This window comes from Myotis brandtii, unplaced genomic scaffold (assembly GCF_000412655.1).
Source record: "Myotis brandtii unplaced genomic scaffold, ASM41265v1 scaffold216, whole genome shotgun sequence".
Classification (NCBI taxonomy): Eukaryota; Metazoa; Chordata; class Mammalia; order Chiroptera; family Vespertilionidae; genus Myotis; species Myotis brandtii.
In genome coordinates, this window is record NW_005358092.1 from 2,637,143 (window position 1) to 2,655,227 (window position 18,085).

Here is an 18,085-nt window from a genome sequence, read left to right on the forward strand (position 1 = left end):
ATCTGCCTACAGATAATTGAGAGTTTGTTTTTCTATTTTAAGATATTTATTGGTATATTGATAGCCTTAAATAGTAGTTAATTTTCTTTGAGTCACAAATCCCATTGAGAATCAAATGAATTTCCTTCATTCCTGCCTGCCTCCCTCAAATGTTTTCCATACTAGGCATTGTTCCAGGGCTCCATGCTTTGTACTTCCAGACTTCCAAGAGAACATCTGTTCGCATATATACACACCATTCTGCATACAATTTTAGATATTTTATTGAACTCCTGAAGCCCTCTAGAGTCAAGAAATATCTTTAAAGTAATTATATGGCTGAAAATATTTGACATTTTTACCAGGCAGAATTTAGTATTTGCAGGAATAACAATAGAATATCATTTAAAGTAAACTCATTCAAATCATATGCAGTATGGAATGGGAGACAAGGCATCTGATATTTCACATTTAATCAGACTGGGTAACCTATACAATCTTTAGGCTTTTTTACTGTGAGAGGAGTTGTTGGTTGCACTAGTTAACCTTCAAAGACTCTTTCAACCAGCTAAGTCTATGCTTCTTAGGGAAAAAAGAAAGAAGCCACTAAAATTAAAATATTATAATGTGGTCATTCTGTGCCTATAAGCCTCCATTGTCATTCTAACTGAAAAAAAATGGATCTATTTATTATGTGCCATTGCTCTGAGAGCTAATGTGTTTTAATATGGTTAAGGGTTACACATCTCCCATGACTTGAGTGATGACACTTGTCACTCTGACCTTAAACCCAGAATTACTTTTTTTGTTCTCTCTGTCATTACCCACTTGTATGGAAAGGAAGAGATCTAAACTCTAAAGAATACTGTTTACCTAGGAACTGGCATTCTATCATTTAAAGATGGCTCTGAAAAGCATCGTGTAAAGCAAAATGTCACTTTTGAATCCTGTGGTACCTTTGGGTTTTATGTCTTTGTTTTACCATGTGTTGAGTTGTGATACTTGGTAGCTCCTTAAAACACATACAATACGGGTAAATAATACTTATCTAATTTACACAGTCTCTACACTTCCATAACTTATGATTAGTGGCTCACTGTATATAGGATCTTCACATGAATTTAATGGGAAAATGTGTATGCATCTCTGAACTTAACAATCTGGCATGCTTAGATGAGGAAGAACCCATGTGGCAAAGTCATATATGGTTGGTGATGTACAGATACTATGTGAGAGTAACATACAGAGAGTAATATTGTGGCTTGGAGTGTATTTCCTATTTTGTTTTTGAGAACCCAGTTTGGCATGGTAGAAGTCTACATTTTGGCAGAGAAAAGCTGGATTAATGATTAATAGTGAAGGACCTTTTAGTTTTCCTACCCTAACATAGTACTTTGCATATAGTAAGTGCTCATTTTGGCTACATTGACTGTTCATGTCTGTTCTTTTAGAGTCTATTTTTTATACTACTGACTTTTGTCCAAAAATCACTTAGAAAATAGTTTTAAGTAATAAAATTGAAACTTTTGAGTTAATTTACTTCTTAACCCACAGAAGGAAAAATTATAATTTTTTTTCATGTTCTTAGGGGTATTTTTGGAGAAAGAAAATAATTTTAGTTAAGAATTGGTGTTAGAATTATCCTACATACAACCTTAGAGCTCTTATTTAATAGTGGAACCCAAACATGATTTAACTGTTTATAACATAAAGGACTTTGGGGAAGTGGTATCTATTATATTCATAATTATAGATTAAGGTCAAAATGAAAAGAAGACAGAAACTCTGGCTCACTTTTCTTCAATTAAGAAGTATTAGTCTCCTTTTGCTAGAACACTACTATGTAAAATCTTAGAAAATTTTTAGTGATCATTTATGTTTTATAGTTAGGGTATTTTGGGGCAACGCTTTTCTTATAATTATTAAACCCTTGATTAAATAATCTGATACAAATATGAGGAAGTTTGTTGCAGAACAAATTTTGACCTATAGAAATATTCTATTTTATATTTACCTTAAACATATCTTTCTCACAAACTGTAGTTTATATGCGATTGGACTCATTTTGCTACATTGAGATTTACATAAAATAGTACATTTTCAATGCGTTCTTGGAATAACTGACATTGCACATAAATAGTATATTTTTAAGATAATTTATGTACTTGTAAATGTAAGCTTTAGATTACTACTGTGAGACATGACTGGAATATGAATATCTTATTTTTCTGCTAGATTAAAGTGCTATTAGTTACACTCTGAAAACAATGCATGTGATTTGGCAGATTGATTGCATTCTTTGAACTCTTAGGTGCCAGTGCCTGACAGGTATCAGGAAGACTGGTATATGGTAAAATTGTTGTATAATCAATACACATAAAATGAGTACATTATTGCCTACACAGTGCTGAATCAATAGAAATATACACTCTAAGGAGTTTATACCCTAAAGACAAATTCCCATCAATACTACTTATGCCTAAAATTATTAAATGTTTAAAGCAAAATAAACTCTGAGTGAAGTTAGTAGGAGAACAGAAGGGGCGATGTGAAGAGAATCCACCCCTGCTGTGACCCTTGTAGGAGGTGTAATGTCCATACAGAGGATCTAGGCACATCTTGTCTGTGATGTTCTATGAAGCCAGAATAGTGAGAACTATTAATATGAGCAATTATACATAGTGTCGATGGTGTAAGATCTTTAAGTCTTAGATTTCAGCTCATCTTAGCAAACATTTGTTGAATGTGTACTCATGCTAGTCGTCATGCTGGGTGTATTAACCAAATCCTACCTTCCCAGAGCTCATAGTCTAGCAGAGGGAACGGGTTGCATAGTACTTAATAATGGCATGTATTTCATTTTGTTTGTTTTAATCAAAGGATGTACAAATAACTGGGGGCAAAGAAGAAGTTGAGACTATTTATCCTGGCGGATTATGAGAAAGATTGAGTCCTTAAGGCTGAGTAAGAGCTCAGGGAAAGGGGAAGACACTTTAGGGAACCCATGTTGTTATCTGTGTCCCAGGAGATTTTGAAATTAATCACCAAGATTATGAACAAAATGGAAATATAAATTTAAATGGCCAACAAAATAGAATAAGTCATCTATACATATAAAGAGGTAATATGCTAATTGCCGTTATGCTGTTCCCCATAATGACCACTTTGCATATTGATGCGTGCAGGGGGTGGGCAGCTGGAGCCAAGTTCCCCGGGGTCTGAGGAGAGCACCTGACAGGAGCCCGACTGCAAAGAAGGAAGAGGAAGCCGCCACGGGGAGCTCTTCCAATCCTCCTGCACGGACACCCTACCGCAGCCCCCGCACCCTCGGGGGATGGACGGACACCCTACCCCAGCCCCTGCATCCCTGGGGGGACGGGGAGGCTGACCAGACAAGGAGAAGACCCAGCCTCGTGGGTAGCTGCAGCCCGCACCTCCGACTCCCGATCTCTTCCCCCGCCACCCCCCCTGCCAGGGCCCACAACAATAGCACGCCAGCAATGACCCGTCAGCGCCCCTGAGGCACCCGGGCCCGTGTCCCGCCTCTGCCGGGCCTCCTCCGCTGGGACTGGGCACACCTCTCCTCCCTACAACTCCAGACCGGGGTGGAGGCAGGCCTGAGCAGCCTCTCAGGGTCAGACTCTTCCCCCCACCCCACCTCCAACCCCCGACAGCAGCAGCGCTGTCTCCTCAGTGGAAGTGTGCTGAACCTTGCTGGGGGCACAGCTAAACCTGCCCTCCTGGCTCCGCTGGCCCGGCCCTGGCCCAGCCCCCACCCAGCTCCAGGAGATTGGAGCCCCGCCCTGAGCAGGTACAGCTGCAAAACAGCCATGAACAATTTAAAGAATGGCGCCAAGCGGAAAGGTTTGACAGTTACTCCCCCTTCGGCCTCGCTGCCCCCCTAGTGCCCCCTCTACCCCCCTGCCCCCTGCCAGCGCCTCCAGGGAGAACCCCCGCTATAGGGCTGCTGGCCAGAGCCCGCCCCTCCGAGGCCTGTGGAACCCTCTGCAAAGCTTCCATAGCTACAGTCCCAGGAAACAATCATGCCCTCCTCCCGTAATCAGCACCTGCTACCTGCGAGGGTACCCGTGAGCTTAAAAATAACAATCCCTTCCCGTTTAGACATCACTTACTTGATGAAACATTTCTAGGTTTATTAGCTCAGAACCTCCTCATGACAACACAGTGAGGTAGGCGGAGAAGAAATTACAATTCCCGTGGTATATGCGTATGTATTCAGAAATGAAGCTCAGAGAGGAAAAGTGTCAAGCCCAGTGGTTCCCAAGGTGCAGCACACGTCCCACAGGGGGGGCAATTTGACTTTAAGTGGGGGCAATTCGAGAATGAGTTAACAGTGAATTTTTTGCATTTCTTATGGTTCTAGGGGGCCTCATCTATAGTGTATCCTACATAATAAAAGGCTAATATGCACATGACCGCACAGTGGAATGACCGGTCACTATGATGCGCACTGACCACTGGGGGCAGACCCCCAACGCAGGAGCTTCCCCCTGGTGGTCAGTGTGCTCCCACAGGGGGAGCACTGCTCAGCCAGAAGCTGGGCTCACGGCTGGCGAGCACAGCGGCAGTGGTGGGAGCCTCTCCCGCCTCCGTGACAATGCTAAGGATGTCCGACTGATAGCTTAGGCCCACTCAGCCATCAGTCGGACATCCTCCCAGGGCTCCCGGAATGCTAGAGGGCGCAGGCCAGGCTGAGGGACACCCCCCCTCCAAGTGCATGAATTTCATGCACCGGGCCTCTAGTTCTTATTTATATTTATTATTACCTGTGGCTTTTTCTGCTTCCTAATTTTTTAAAATGTTTATTTAGTCTGTTAAATTTCTTAGATTAAAGGAACTTTCCATAAAATAAATCAAATTAGGAAGTTAGTATTAATGAGGAAGATTCCATTTGACCTTTCATGAACCTGAGAGTAGGTAGTAGCAGACCTCAAGATTCCCACTTTGGGAGGATAATGACCTCTGTGGAGATTCAGAAGGTCTAATGACATAACATGCATTTGTTATAAAAGAAAACTTTAAAAAAGACAAATCTATCTTTTTCCTTGAAGATAATAAATTCTCATTTACAGTTTGAGATACATATTAATTTAATCCAAATTAGTATAATGCTTTAATTGAGAGGTTATTTTTTGTTATTGTTTTTATGACATTAACTTTCTAATGAAGGTAATTTATTTAGAAAGGGAAGGTTGTTTTACTTCATAGTATTTGTTTAGGTTTTCTACTGTTTCTCCTAAAATTTTCATGACCATTAGTCACCCATAAAAGAAGTTTCATCTACTGTAAACCTTCCAATATTCTGAGATCATGGGATCACTGATTTGTGAGGTGCAGTAAAACTATGTCATATGAAAAGAACCAGACCAAGGGCCAAAGATAACAGTGTTATGTAGACTCTCAGAGGCCAGCTAAAATTTTATTTTATAAGATTGTGCCCGTGTTTGGTCAGTAAAGCTAAGGCAGAGGTGAATGAAAGAACATTACTTTAAAGGCATTAAAGAACCTGTCGAAATAAACATTTTTAGTGAAAAGCATTCCAAATGGGGAAGAAGTACAGAGCAGCCAAACACAGCCTATGTTTTCCATCTGTGCATGTAGTACACGGGCAACATGATTGTTGTTCGAGCATTTACTGCCATAAAAATACAGCCAGTACTAGAAATCTCAATTCCCTTTTCTTTCTTTCCTCTCTCTTTCCTCCACTCAACATTCCTCCCTTTCTCCCTTCCTTCCATCTTTCCTTTTTTTTCCTTTTGAAAGTCCACATAAACTCACATAACCGAGCCTACAAATCAATCAAACATAAAAATTGTTTTAATACTTTTTCATTTCATTTGTAAGAATGGGGAAGGGCATATTTTAGAGAAAACAGATTGAACCAAGAAAAATGACTTTGGCTAAGTCATTTAGCCTTGTTAGACCATATATTACTCATTAACGAAATAGATGATTGAACTGCACACTTCTTAGCTTACTTCCAACTCTAAAGTTTCATAGTTCTAATTTTCTAATTTGTTAACTATCTTGCAGTCTTTCAGAAGGGTAATAGCTGAGTGTGTGGGCTAACTACCAGATGCCAGTAACAAGTCATCAATGTAGTCAAACTTATAAAAACCTGGTAAATGGTACAGTGAATCAAGATATATTGTTTCCACCAAATACATGATTAGAAGTTCTTGGTCCTTACATTGGGATTATCAGCCCACTCATTTGAGAAAGACTTCATGAAAGGAACGGGGTTTGAAGGAATGTTTTTAAATTGTGGTTTATCTTTAAGTGCCCAGAAGAGATCTGTATAATTTACAATGTCACTTTTTCATGACTTTCTTAGTAAAAAGAGAATTTAAATGACTTCTTGCTACATACTGACCAAGAAAAATATATTTTCCTGTCATTTTGAGAGAAATTTGCAATTTAGAGAGAGAGAGAAGAGCATTACCACATAAGATATTCTTACTCTGTCTGTTTAAATCTTACCTATATAATTATTTATTATCTACTTACTACCTATATGGAAATATGCCGTATTTTAAACTTGCACAAATATTAGCATGAATCCTTGTTAAAAGGTTGTAAGCTACCATTTGTGATTTGGAATGTAAATATATTTGGGATAAAATATAAAACAAATGATAAATGTCTTAAAAGAACAGATTGTATAGAAATATTTGTTAGGAACATAAACTAAATGAAGTAAATCCCCAAAGAGCATCCAGAATGAACTAATGCGCCATGTTAATAAGCAAAAGGGGTTCTAAATGGATGTGCATTTAAGGATATTTGATATTGCCTCTAATGACCTCTGAAGTAGCCTCTTAAATTTGATCAGCTTTAGATTTTTCTGCTGAAGAAATTAAAAAAGAAGAAAATATCATTATGAAATAATCAGCTTACTCTCATCAAACATGAAATCTAATATGGAAATTTTGCTTTCCTTAATCTTTCTTGCAGAATTAAAAGGCAAGTAGAAGATTGGTGTTTTAGCAGATAAGTAGAGGCAATGTTGCATTGCCTGTTGCCCCGAACACTGCTTTTCTTTTATCCAACTCAGAATTTCCAAATCATGACATAAACCAGAGCAGTGCAATTTTAGGCACAATTTCACAACTGTTCTGTTAAAGATCCTGTATTAAATATGAAGAGGACTGCCAAAAAGATGAGTCCTTAGAGTGGGGGAGTCACACATTCTAGGCATCATTAAACTATTTTAGAGTAAATTTCAACATGTTCTTTCTATTCTTTACTCCACTTTTGGGTTTCTTACCTCCAGGAGGGGTGTAAAAACAGTTGAGTTGAGCTTCATGCACCAAAGTGCCCTTAAACTTCACCTCTGTTTCAGCAGACGGGTGACTGGGAAGCGGCTGGTATGCAGGCATAGCAGGCTGAACAAAGGCTCGAAGCATGGTGAATATCCAGATGCGTACTAATAGGTCAGATTTTTAAAATAAGCAAATATCCTGCTCGTGAGCTTTTCTCCTTGTAATTTTTTAAAACCTAGAAATCATTCTCACAGTCACATTTCTGAGCTGCATAAGTTAATGCGGCCATATCACATCACTGCAAATTTAGGTGACAGGAATGACTTTAAGTTTTAGAATCCTAAAAACCACATCTCTTTTGTGGTTCTTCTCAACCTTGTCTTTTTCTTTCCTTCCTGCTGTGCTCACTGTCTACGTAAGGTGGCCTCTCCCCCAGTGGCTTTACAGGAAAACTGGGATTGAAATGTGAGGTTAATGGTTTCTGTCAGCCTGGCAGCTCATCACCTCCCAAGGCATGATGATCTCTGGTTTTTATTTGTCACCACGAGCTGCTCTGATACACTCTCTTGTGTAGAAGAGTGATAGGTTTGTCCAGGGGTCGGTGGACCTTGGGCCTAAGAAACAGAAAACTTCAGTTGGAATGTGCACTTTAATGTAATTCACTGCTGCCCCTTTCCCAGTGGAATGCAGCTCAAGTGGCAAAACTATTTTAGGGAGAAAAAAATTAGGCCCAGTTCTACATTTTATCTTGGTGCTACCTTGCCGTTGCCAGGACTGTTGGTAAATCTGTTCCCACTCCACGCCCCCCCCCCTTGGCTTTTTAAATTTTGTGTTCAAACTAAATATTAACTGGAATGAAAAGAGCTATTCCAAAATGGTTCATTTTAATCTTAAAGTCAAGTTGCTTTATAGATAAATGGTCATGCCCTAAAGAAATCTCCACAATGTCTTATATAATCATTTTAAAACCCAGTCTTCCTTCATTCTTTGACATCTGAAAGATGTTTCTGTAGCATTTTCCTTCCCTAATTCTGCATTTCAGTTATCTCATGGTAATGGTATTGTCAAATTGTGTTTCTGTTTGTATCAACGGTTTACTTGGCATCCTACCCTCATGACAATCTAGTTCCTTATGTCAAATGCCACAAATGCGTAACATCAAAAAAAATGTTACCCAAAATATTTCTACTAATATGTCCTACTGATGAGACCAAATGGCTGTTTTTTCTTCTGCCATTGGGCCTCGAACGTTGTTAGCTATGCTGTTTGTCTCCCATGCTACCCCTTTTCTCCTTTGATAGTTTTGGAAGACTCAGTCTTCAAGGAAAAAAAAATGGGTAACAAAAAATAGACCGGGTTCCTAGTTTTGTAACTAAGATTAAAACCACCAAAACACATAAACCTCTTAAATAGCCAAATGGCACGTACTTATTTACAAGAACATGAAACTAGGTGGGTTAGTATGTAGGAATATGTGTAGGCAATCAGGGTAAAACAATTAATGTTGATGGACTGGAAACAACCTTGAATAAAAGTTTCAAGATATACATTTAATGATCTTGAGATGAAAGAATTTCTTTTTGACATAAAGGCTGTTACAGCCCATTAGCTTCAGAACTCAGATGTTCTTTTTCAAGAGATTGTCATTGTATTAAAGGCAAGATATGAAGTTCTAAGAGATAAAATGGTCCTGTTCAAGGAAAAGCTGGTTTCTTCCACTTTTACCCCTTCATGCATGTAGGTAGGTAAGATAAAGACTCCTGGTACACTAATCATACAAAAAGTTAAAAGCCCATTGCTACCTTTTGGCAAGTTAGTAATTCAGATTTATAAGGTTCCTTTTAAGATACCTGCTTAAAATTACACTAAAAAGACATTTCCTATACTTGCTGACATCTGAATCATTATTGACAAGAAGCAGATATACACACCAAAGCATTGGTCTGGTGAGTGGGGGGAAATGTCGTGGTTACTGGTAAAACATCACAGCCTGGCTGGCATGGCTCAGTGGTTGAGTGTCAACCTATGAACCAGGAGATCACGGTTCGATTCCCAGTCAGGGCATATGCCCGGGTTGCAGGCTTGATCTCCACTGTGGGGTGTGCAGGACGCAGCCAATCAATGATTCTTTCTCATCATTGATGTTTCTCTCTCTCTCTTTTCTTCTCTGAAATCAACAATAATAATAATAAAACATCACAGCTGTTTTAATGACCAAATAATATTTATATAATTAAACTAGTTGCCCGGCACATGAAATTCGTGCATGGGTACGGTCCCTAGGCCTGGCCTGCAATCAGGGCCATCTCCCCCAGCTCCCCGCAGCCGGTCCGGCCTCCCGCCACCACCCACCCCTGGTTCCCGTTTGCCATCGGTGATCGGTGCCTGATGGCCGGGGGAAGGGACCAAGAGGTTGGCTGTTTCTGCCCACTCGCTGGTCCCGCCCCTGCAGCAATTGGAGTCTGCCTGCCAGGGAAAGGGACCAAGAGGGGGTCGGTGCACCTCATAGTGACTGGCCCAGCGGTCATCTGGTCATTCTACTGTTAGAGTCAATTTGCATATTACCCTTTTATTATATAGATTAGAGGCCCGGCGCGCAAAATCCCTGTGGGATTGGGCCTAAACTGGCAGTCAGACATCTCTCTCACAATCCGTGACTGCTGACTCCCAACCGTTTGCCTGCCTGCCTGCCCGATCGCCCCTAACTGCCCTCCCCTGTCGGCCTGGTCACCTCCAACTGCCCTCGTCTGCTGACCCGATTGCCCCCAACTGCCCTCCCCTGCTGGCCTGATCGCCCACAACTGCCCTCCCCTGCCAGCCATCTTGTGGCAGCCATCTTGTGCAAGGGTGTGATGGTCAATTTGCATACCGCCTCTTTATTATACAGGATGTTTTGAAAGTATAAATTATAAATGTTTTTCCTTTTAAAAAATATGTTTTGTTGGTTTTCATTGCCTTATAACATTACTGCTATTTTCAATGAAGATTTTAAAATGTATATGCAATGAGTGCATTATTTATGTGAGTAATACCACAAGGTCTTCAATTAGGTATTTATACATTGCTTGGAACTCTTTAGCTTTTGCTATAAAAATGATATAGATAGGCCCATACCAAAGTATACAACTTACTGGAAAATTGTTATATTGATCAATACCAGTTACTCATTCATTATTAAATGATAGTCACAGTTGTTTCTAAGCTACCAACAATTGTAAATTTTCTGTACAGACATTTTGAAGTCAGAGATTTATTATGGAATCTAATTTTTCCAGACCCTATCCTAACTTACATCTTACAAAGCCAATTTCTCAGTTAACATTTACCTGGGAGAAGAAGAGAGAGGGGTTCCTAGACCTAATTTGTGCATCAGGTGTCTGAATACCTGAAAATAAGGATGAAATATGTGTGTGAAATGTGCAAATGGAATATGGAAATATTATGTTTCAAAGCCAGGAGTTTAGAATTCCAATTTCATTTTCAATCTCTAGTCATTCATTAAGAAGCATTTACCAAATGCTTATTATGTTCCGGTGCTATATTTTTAAGGACAACAGACTTATATTGGGTGTGTGTGCCTGTGTGTGTGTATGTGTGCATAAGACCACTATAGATTTCTCTGTGGGCTTAAAAAATTCTAATGGGGGGATAAGGACACATATGTGATACCTTAATCAATAAAGAAAAATAAATAAATAAATAAACTCTAGTGTTAGGTTTTCAAGCTTTAATTCCAATGATTGGTTTCATTTATTCAACAGTTGTGTGTTTCTTTCAAGATGGAGAGGGACTTTCCATTTTGTAGTTTTGAAGATGCTCATAATTGTTTGATGTGTTTTTGCAGTGTCCATTTATGGAATTTGGTTTTATGATAAGGAAGAATGCCAAAGAATTGCAGAACTTATGAAAAAGTAAGTGCTGAAAGACTGCGTACTATTTTTCAGGACCTGGTGCTTTTGTTTGTATTTCTAAGTATGCGTAACTACACCATAATCTTGGCAGAATATATCTCTTACAGCAATTGTTTTCAAGTGGTTAGGAAAAACATTTACTATTACTTTATAAGTGAAAAAGAGACATAAATACAACTTTTTACATTTTCACTAGGTAACATTTATCATGTGGAATGGTTCACCTCATTGTTTTCTGCATGTGTAAAATACCTGTAATATGAGTTGTTCCAGATGGCAATTTTCCATAATATATTCCTTATTTGTCATTTGACAGTTTTTCTTTGGAAGTTATCAGTATGTCTATTAGTAGAAAGAACATTCAGAGACATCTGAAAGACTCCTCTAGATTCTCTTTATCTTTCATTTCCTTCCTGCCTAAATACTTTCCTTTAAGTGCATACCCATAGTTGTAGAGGCTCAGGATTTCCCCATCCTCCAACACTGTGAGTACTTAGGATGGTCTTTGTTTTCTCTCTCTCTCTCTCTCTCTCCTCTTTCTCGTCTCTTTTTCTTCTAATCTCATGCTACCTTGTGATTTCTCCCATCTTTGAGCAGTTCTTGAGCCCAGTGCTTGTGCTGTGAGGCAGTCACACTTCCCTGCTGTTTATGGGAATGGTTTAGAGCAGCGGTAGCCAACCGGTGGTCCACGGACCACTGGTGGTCCGTGATGTCCAAAAGGTTGGCGACTGCTGGTTTAGAGTCCAGAATGACATAATTCCCACTTGTGCTGTATCTCAGGTCATGACTGGACTCAGCTGAGCACATAGTGTAGCTGCTGCCCATATGAGTTGACAAAACAGCTCTATATGCTAAAGAAACATTTGCAATTTTAAATTTTGGGCAATGAAATTACTAAAAAGTGATTCCCAAAAATGAAACTTTGGAACCACCTTGATATACAGTAAATATAATTGATTTCTGAAAATCTAGCTTGTGATGATAGCTAATTTTAGGTAACTAGCTCAGGTTTCAGATTGTGATTGTGTTCAAACTGGTATTTACCACTGTAACAACTAGTTCTTAGAACATTCATGTTATTGTCAACTGTGCAATGGATAATAATAGCAGGATTTTATGTAGATTAAAAATTACCCTGCAGCTCAACCAAGAGGCCATGTTAAAACCGCCAGCATTCTGCACTAATTACTTAAGGGCTGGGCAGGAAATGGATTGTTGACTAGCAATAGCAGCTGATATGTATGGATTCTAGCCCTTCCTCAGTTAGAATTAAACCTCTCAGTACATACTCAGATCTCTTTGACCAACTTCATGGCAATTATAAAAGAATTTGAGCTAAAAATCAAAGCACACAAAAGGAACAAGTGTTTTTATCAATGCCACCTAGCAGCATATAGGAGCGTATGGTCTCCCTTCTGTATTGTTTTCCTCTCCTAGAATGGAATCTTCACTGTTTCCAAACTTCCAGAGAACCACATGATTTGAGTACCTGGTATTAACCTCGCTTTGACTTTAAGGCACTTTGGAGGAAGGGGGAATTCTGACTTGCCATGCTGTTTGCTTGGTTTTTGAGAACTCTAAAATTGGGTTTCCTCAGCAATTAATGAGTCCTTTCAAATGCTCTTAATGAGGAGTTGGCAAAGATAATATTTTTTTGCAAGGTCACACTTACTCTGTCACAACTACTCAACTCTGCAGGCAGTCTGAGGCAGCAGCCTAAGGACAGGGGCTGTGTTTGTAACTCTACAAAAACCAGCAGTGGGAAGGATTTGGCCTGCAGGTTGGAGTTTGGCCACCTCTATTCTAGATTCATATATCTAGTCAGTGAACTCAGGACCTCCCTCAAATCTCATTTTCCTTCTTTTAATTCTTAAGCAGTCTTATTTTTAATACTAGAGGCCTGGTGCACAAAATTCATGCACTCGGAGTGGGGGGTCCCTCAGCTGGGCCTGTGCCCTCTTGCAGTCCAGGAGCCCTTGGGGGATGTCCAGCTGACAGCTTAGGCCCTCTCCCCATGGGGAGTGGGCCTAAGCCGTCAGCTGGACATCCATAGTGCTGCCACAGAGGCAGGAGAGGCTCCCACCACTGCCACTGTGCTTGCCAGCCGTGAGGCCGGCTTCTGGCTGAGCAGCACTCCCCCTGTGGGAGCACACTGACCACCAGGGAGCAACTCCTGCATTGAGCGTCTGCCCCCTGGTGGTCAGTGCGCATCATAGCAACTGGTCGTTCTGCTGTTTGGTCGATTTGCATATTAGCCTTTTATTATATGGTATGATTATAACAGGATAAAAGCAACTGGGTGAGAATTGGATGGTTTTAAAAATCATATGTGTTGAATTGTTTTTCCTTGTGTGGCTCTTCCCCTCTCCTTTTCTAGCCTAACTCAGTATGAACAATTGAAAGCCCATCAAGAAGCTGGAGCAGGAATCTCTCCAATGATCCTCAGTTCAGGAGAGGGGAAGGAAGTAGATATCTTACGAATGCTCACCAAGGCCAAAGATGAATATACAAAGGTGAGTTTTTGTTTGCCCTTGTGATACATAGGTAATTCCCACAGTGGGAACACGCGCTTGAAGAAAGTCTTAACTGCTATTCCTTCCACCAAACAAAATTATATGAAAACTAAAATCTTTGCTTTTAAGAGACTATGACTATTTGCTTTTAAATAGATTAAAAGGTAGCCTGACAAATCAGTAACCTTCTTATGTACAAATAGTACACAGTCAAAAGACCCCCATAAAAATAGCAACAAACTGCCCTAGCTGGTTTTGCTCAGTGATTAGAGCATTGACTTGGAGATTGAAGAGTCAAGGGTTTGATTCCGGTCAAGGGTAGGTACCTTGAGGTTGCAGGCTCAATCCCTAGTCTTGGTTGGCGTGTGCGGGAGGCAACCAATCAATGTGTCTCTCACATTGGTGTTTCTCTCTGTCTGTCTGTCTCTTCCCCTCCCTTCCACTCTCTCTAAAAATCAATGAATAAAATATTCTCGGGTGAAATTAAAAAAAATAGCAACAAACTAATATAAATTCTTTGGAATAAAATGATAAGAAACAAGCAAAACCTATGTAAAGAAAACATTTAAACACTTCTGAAAGGCATAAAAATTGACTTGAACAAATGGAAATATATGTCCTGATCTTAGACAAGGAGATAAAACTTCAGGTTTTTCACTTCCCCATAAATTAATCTATAAATTTAAGATGATTCCTAAACAAATATAAACTGATTTCTTTTTTTTTCTCTTCTGGGGTCAGACAAGTTGATAATAAGGTTTTTGTGGGAAAATATACAAGGAAGAATAACCAAGGGAAACCCTGGCAAAGAAAAGCCATTCTGGGTGGGAGAGAAGTGGGGAGCTTAGCTCTACCTACCTGATAGTAAGACATTAAAGCCTGAACACTTAAAACAGTGTGGTATTGGTGTTGCTGCATAAACAATCAGATAGACCAATGGGACAGATGAGAAAGTCCAAAATGAGACCCCAGTGTATATGAAATTTAGGATATGATAAAGATGAAAATTCCAAATCAGTCATTTTAATAGATTTTTAAATAAATGATGTTGGCTAACTGGTAGCCATTTGGAAAAATGCAAAATTGGATCTCTTCCTCGTGCCATATGCAGGATAAATTCCAAATGTATTGCATTTATTTTTAAATGTAAAAATAAAACTATGCAAGTACCAGGAGAAAACTTGTATGGATTTCTTTGTAGTCTCGGAAAGGGGAAATCTTCCTAACCATGACTCAAAACCCAAAAGCAATTAATTCAATTACATGAAATTTTTTTAAAAATGTGTTTCATGGTTTAAAAAAACCACAAGCAAAGGGAAAAGGTACTGACAACTAAGAAGAAATGTTTACAGCTAAATAACAGAAAGAGGGTTAATTGTCCTATTTTATAAAGCGCTTTTATAAAAATCGAGAAGTAAAAGATTAACACTCTCTAGAAACATGGGCAAAGAATAAAATTAGAAAAGAAAATAAAACCTAGAATTTGAAAATTAGATGAAATAAATGTACATAATTAAATATCATATTATGACATAATTACTTAGAAAAAATTAGAGTGACTTCAGAACCCCTTATTTGAACTAAATACCCTTAGTGGATTATATTTTAAGGACAGAAAGAACTACAAAGAAATTATAAACTTCATTCAATGTCTTTGTTAGCATTGTAATTTTTCAGCTGTCATAAGATATAATAAATGAGTACAGTTGACCCTTTAACAATGCATGTATTAGGGATACTGACCCCATACACAGTTGAATATCCACATATAACTTTTTACTCCCCCAAGTACTTAACTAATAATCTAATATTGACCAGATGATTTACCAATAACATGAACAATAGATTAACACATATTTTGTATGTTATATGTAATATATACTGTATTCTTACAATGAAAGGATAGAGAAAAGATGTTATTATGAACAAATCACAGGGAAGAGAAAATACATGTACTGTATTTTTTTGAAATATGTTTTTATTGATTTTTAGAAAGAGAGGAAGAGAGAGGGAAAGAGAGATAGAAACATTGATAAGAGAGAGAAAAACATTGATTGACTGCCTCCCGCACACCCCCTACTGGGGATCTAGCCTGCAACCCCGGCATGTGCCCTGACCAGGAATCAAACCTGTGACCTCTTGGTGCATGGGTACTGACCACTGAGGTACATGTACTGTATTGAAAAAAATTGCATATAAGTGATCCACACAATTCAAATCCATGTTGTTCAAAGGTCAACTTTGTGGTCAGAATAAAACCTTTGGTGTAAGAGAAAAAATAAATTAATGTATAATGTTAAATTTTAAATGCAAATGTCTGAATTAGTTGACATTTTATTTCTTAAATATGTAGTTATTAACTTTTCCCCCTAAAAAGACCTAGAAATAAGTGACAACCCAGTAGCAATAAATACCTCTAGCCCCCAGATTATTGTTTCTATAATACTATTTCCTCATAAAAGGTTTCCAGGCTCTTTAAAGAAACTCCTAATTCCAGGATATGAAAGTCAAACAAATAAGATCATGTGGAAGGGGCACAGTAGTCAGCTTGAAGGGACCACCAACCAAAGTAACGAATTTTAACATCAACAAGAATGACTGCAGCCCTACCTGGTTTGGCTCAGTGGATAGAGCGTTGGCCTGCGGACTGAAGGGTCCTGGGTTTGATTCCAGTCAAGGGCACATGCCTGGGTTGCGGGCTCAATCCCCAGTAGGCAGCTGATCAATGATTCTCATCAATGATTCTCATCATTGATGTTTCTATCTCTCTATCCCTCCCCCTTCCTCTCTGAAATCAATAAAAATATTTTTAAAAAAAGAATGACTGCAGTGGATTGAAACCCACTGAATTTATAAAATCTATGAGTTCATAGAGATGAGAGAGAGCAAGCAACCAAAAATATAAAACAAAACAAAAATATAATTATTGGCTATCCTTGGAGATACTAGGGCACCAGCTCCTTCCTCTGAAAATTAGTAGTTAATGAAAAATAATTAAGCATTTATTCTACCTGGCCAGTATGGACTATATTTCAGAGTAACCAAATAGTCCTTGTTGATGAGGGGAAGTTCTTCTCTATTAAAGAATCCCAAGAATTCCCCTTCTTAATGTAGATAAAGTAATAGAACTTAAAAACACTCTAGTAAAATAATTGATTCAGGCAATGATCATCAGTAATGTTAATAATATGAGAAGAATTGATGAAAGGGTTTAGGGTGCCACCACCTGAACCCATTGATCAACATAATTAAAAATTGAATAACCAGACATTATGTGCCTCCTACTGTGATATGATGTGAAACATATAGCACCACCTTGAAATATTCTTGCCAAAAGAGTTGATTCTGAATCTAAGTCTTGAGCTTGAACTTTCTAGTTTACAGAAAATGAAAGAGAGGAAGGAGTAAGGAGCAGATAGAAAACAAATGACACCACAAGGAAACAATCAGGAAAGTCCTGAATGAAGTGGAACATACTAAAGGACAATTGGCTGAGTTTCTTTAACATGCCTTTGACTTGATTGTTGACTCACCCTTTATTGTTAGACTGTGAGCTCCTTGAGTACAAAGAACATCCCTAGTCTTCTTCCAAGTTCCTGGCACAAGACAAGTGCCAAATAAATGTTTGTTGAATGAAGGAATGAATGTGAATACAAATATGAATAAATCAGAGTGTCATTATTCTATCATAGGGCTTGGACAGAGATGCTTTAATTCCAGCTTTAGTCAGTAATAACTATTTCTATATTGTTTATTTTATTTCTTAAAATCTTTAAAAGGTATCCTAATGACTTGGCAACTAGTCAAATAATGAATTATACTTTATTAATTGTACTATGTTAGGCACACTATAGATTAATCTTAAAAAGTAAAATTTTACCCCCCAGGAACTTCTATTCTATGTGGCCAGTAAATAATAGATGTAAATATTGAATAAATACTTTTTCTCCCTCTCTCCTCTCAAAAAACACACACAGACATACACACTGTACTGTTTATATTTTATAACTAAAGGCCCAGTGCACAAAATTCATGCACAGGTAGGGTCCCCTAGGCCTGGCCAGCGATCAGGGCTGATCTGTGGGGCGACTGGTGGGACCCCCGCTGACACCCACCTTGGCCGGCCTGGCACTGCCCGCTTGCCAGCCCCGCCCCCCATCACCGCTGCTGGTTGCCTCCCTCTGTGGGGTGACTAGCGGGGCAATCAGGGGCCCCCACTGGCACCTGCCTTGGCTGTCCTGGGGCCTGCGGGCTGGGGGCAGCTCCTGCGTTGAGCATCTGCCCCCTGGTGGTCAGTGTGTGTCATAGTGACGGGTCATTCTGCCATTCAGTCGATTTGCATATTAGGCTTTTATTATATAGAACTAGAGGCCCAGTGCACAAAAATTTGTGCACTCGG

General features: G+C 39.1%; 1 protein-coding gene across 1 annotated transcript in view; it reads left to right on the top strand.

Moving 5' to 3' along the window:
* Positions 1-18,085, top strand: part of DCP1B (decapping mRNA 1B) — a 47,241-nt gene that overhangs the window by 14,660 nt on the left and 14,496 nt on the right. The window contains exons 4-5 of the mRNA XM_005865962.2: positions 11,107-11,173; positions 13,551-13,686. Coding sequence (XP_005866024.1) covers positions 11,107-11,173; positions 13,551-13,686 — 203 coding nt within the window. The remainder of the gene's footprint in view (positions 1-11,106; positions 11,174-13,550; positions 13,687-18,085) is intronic.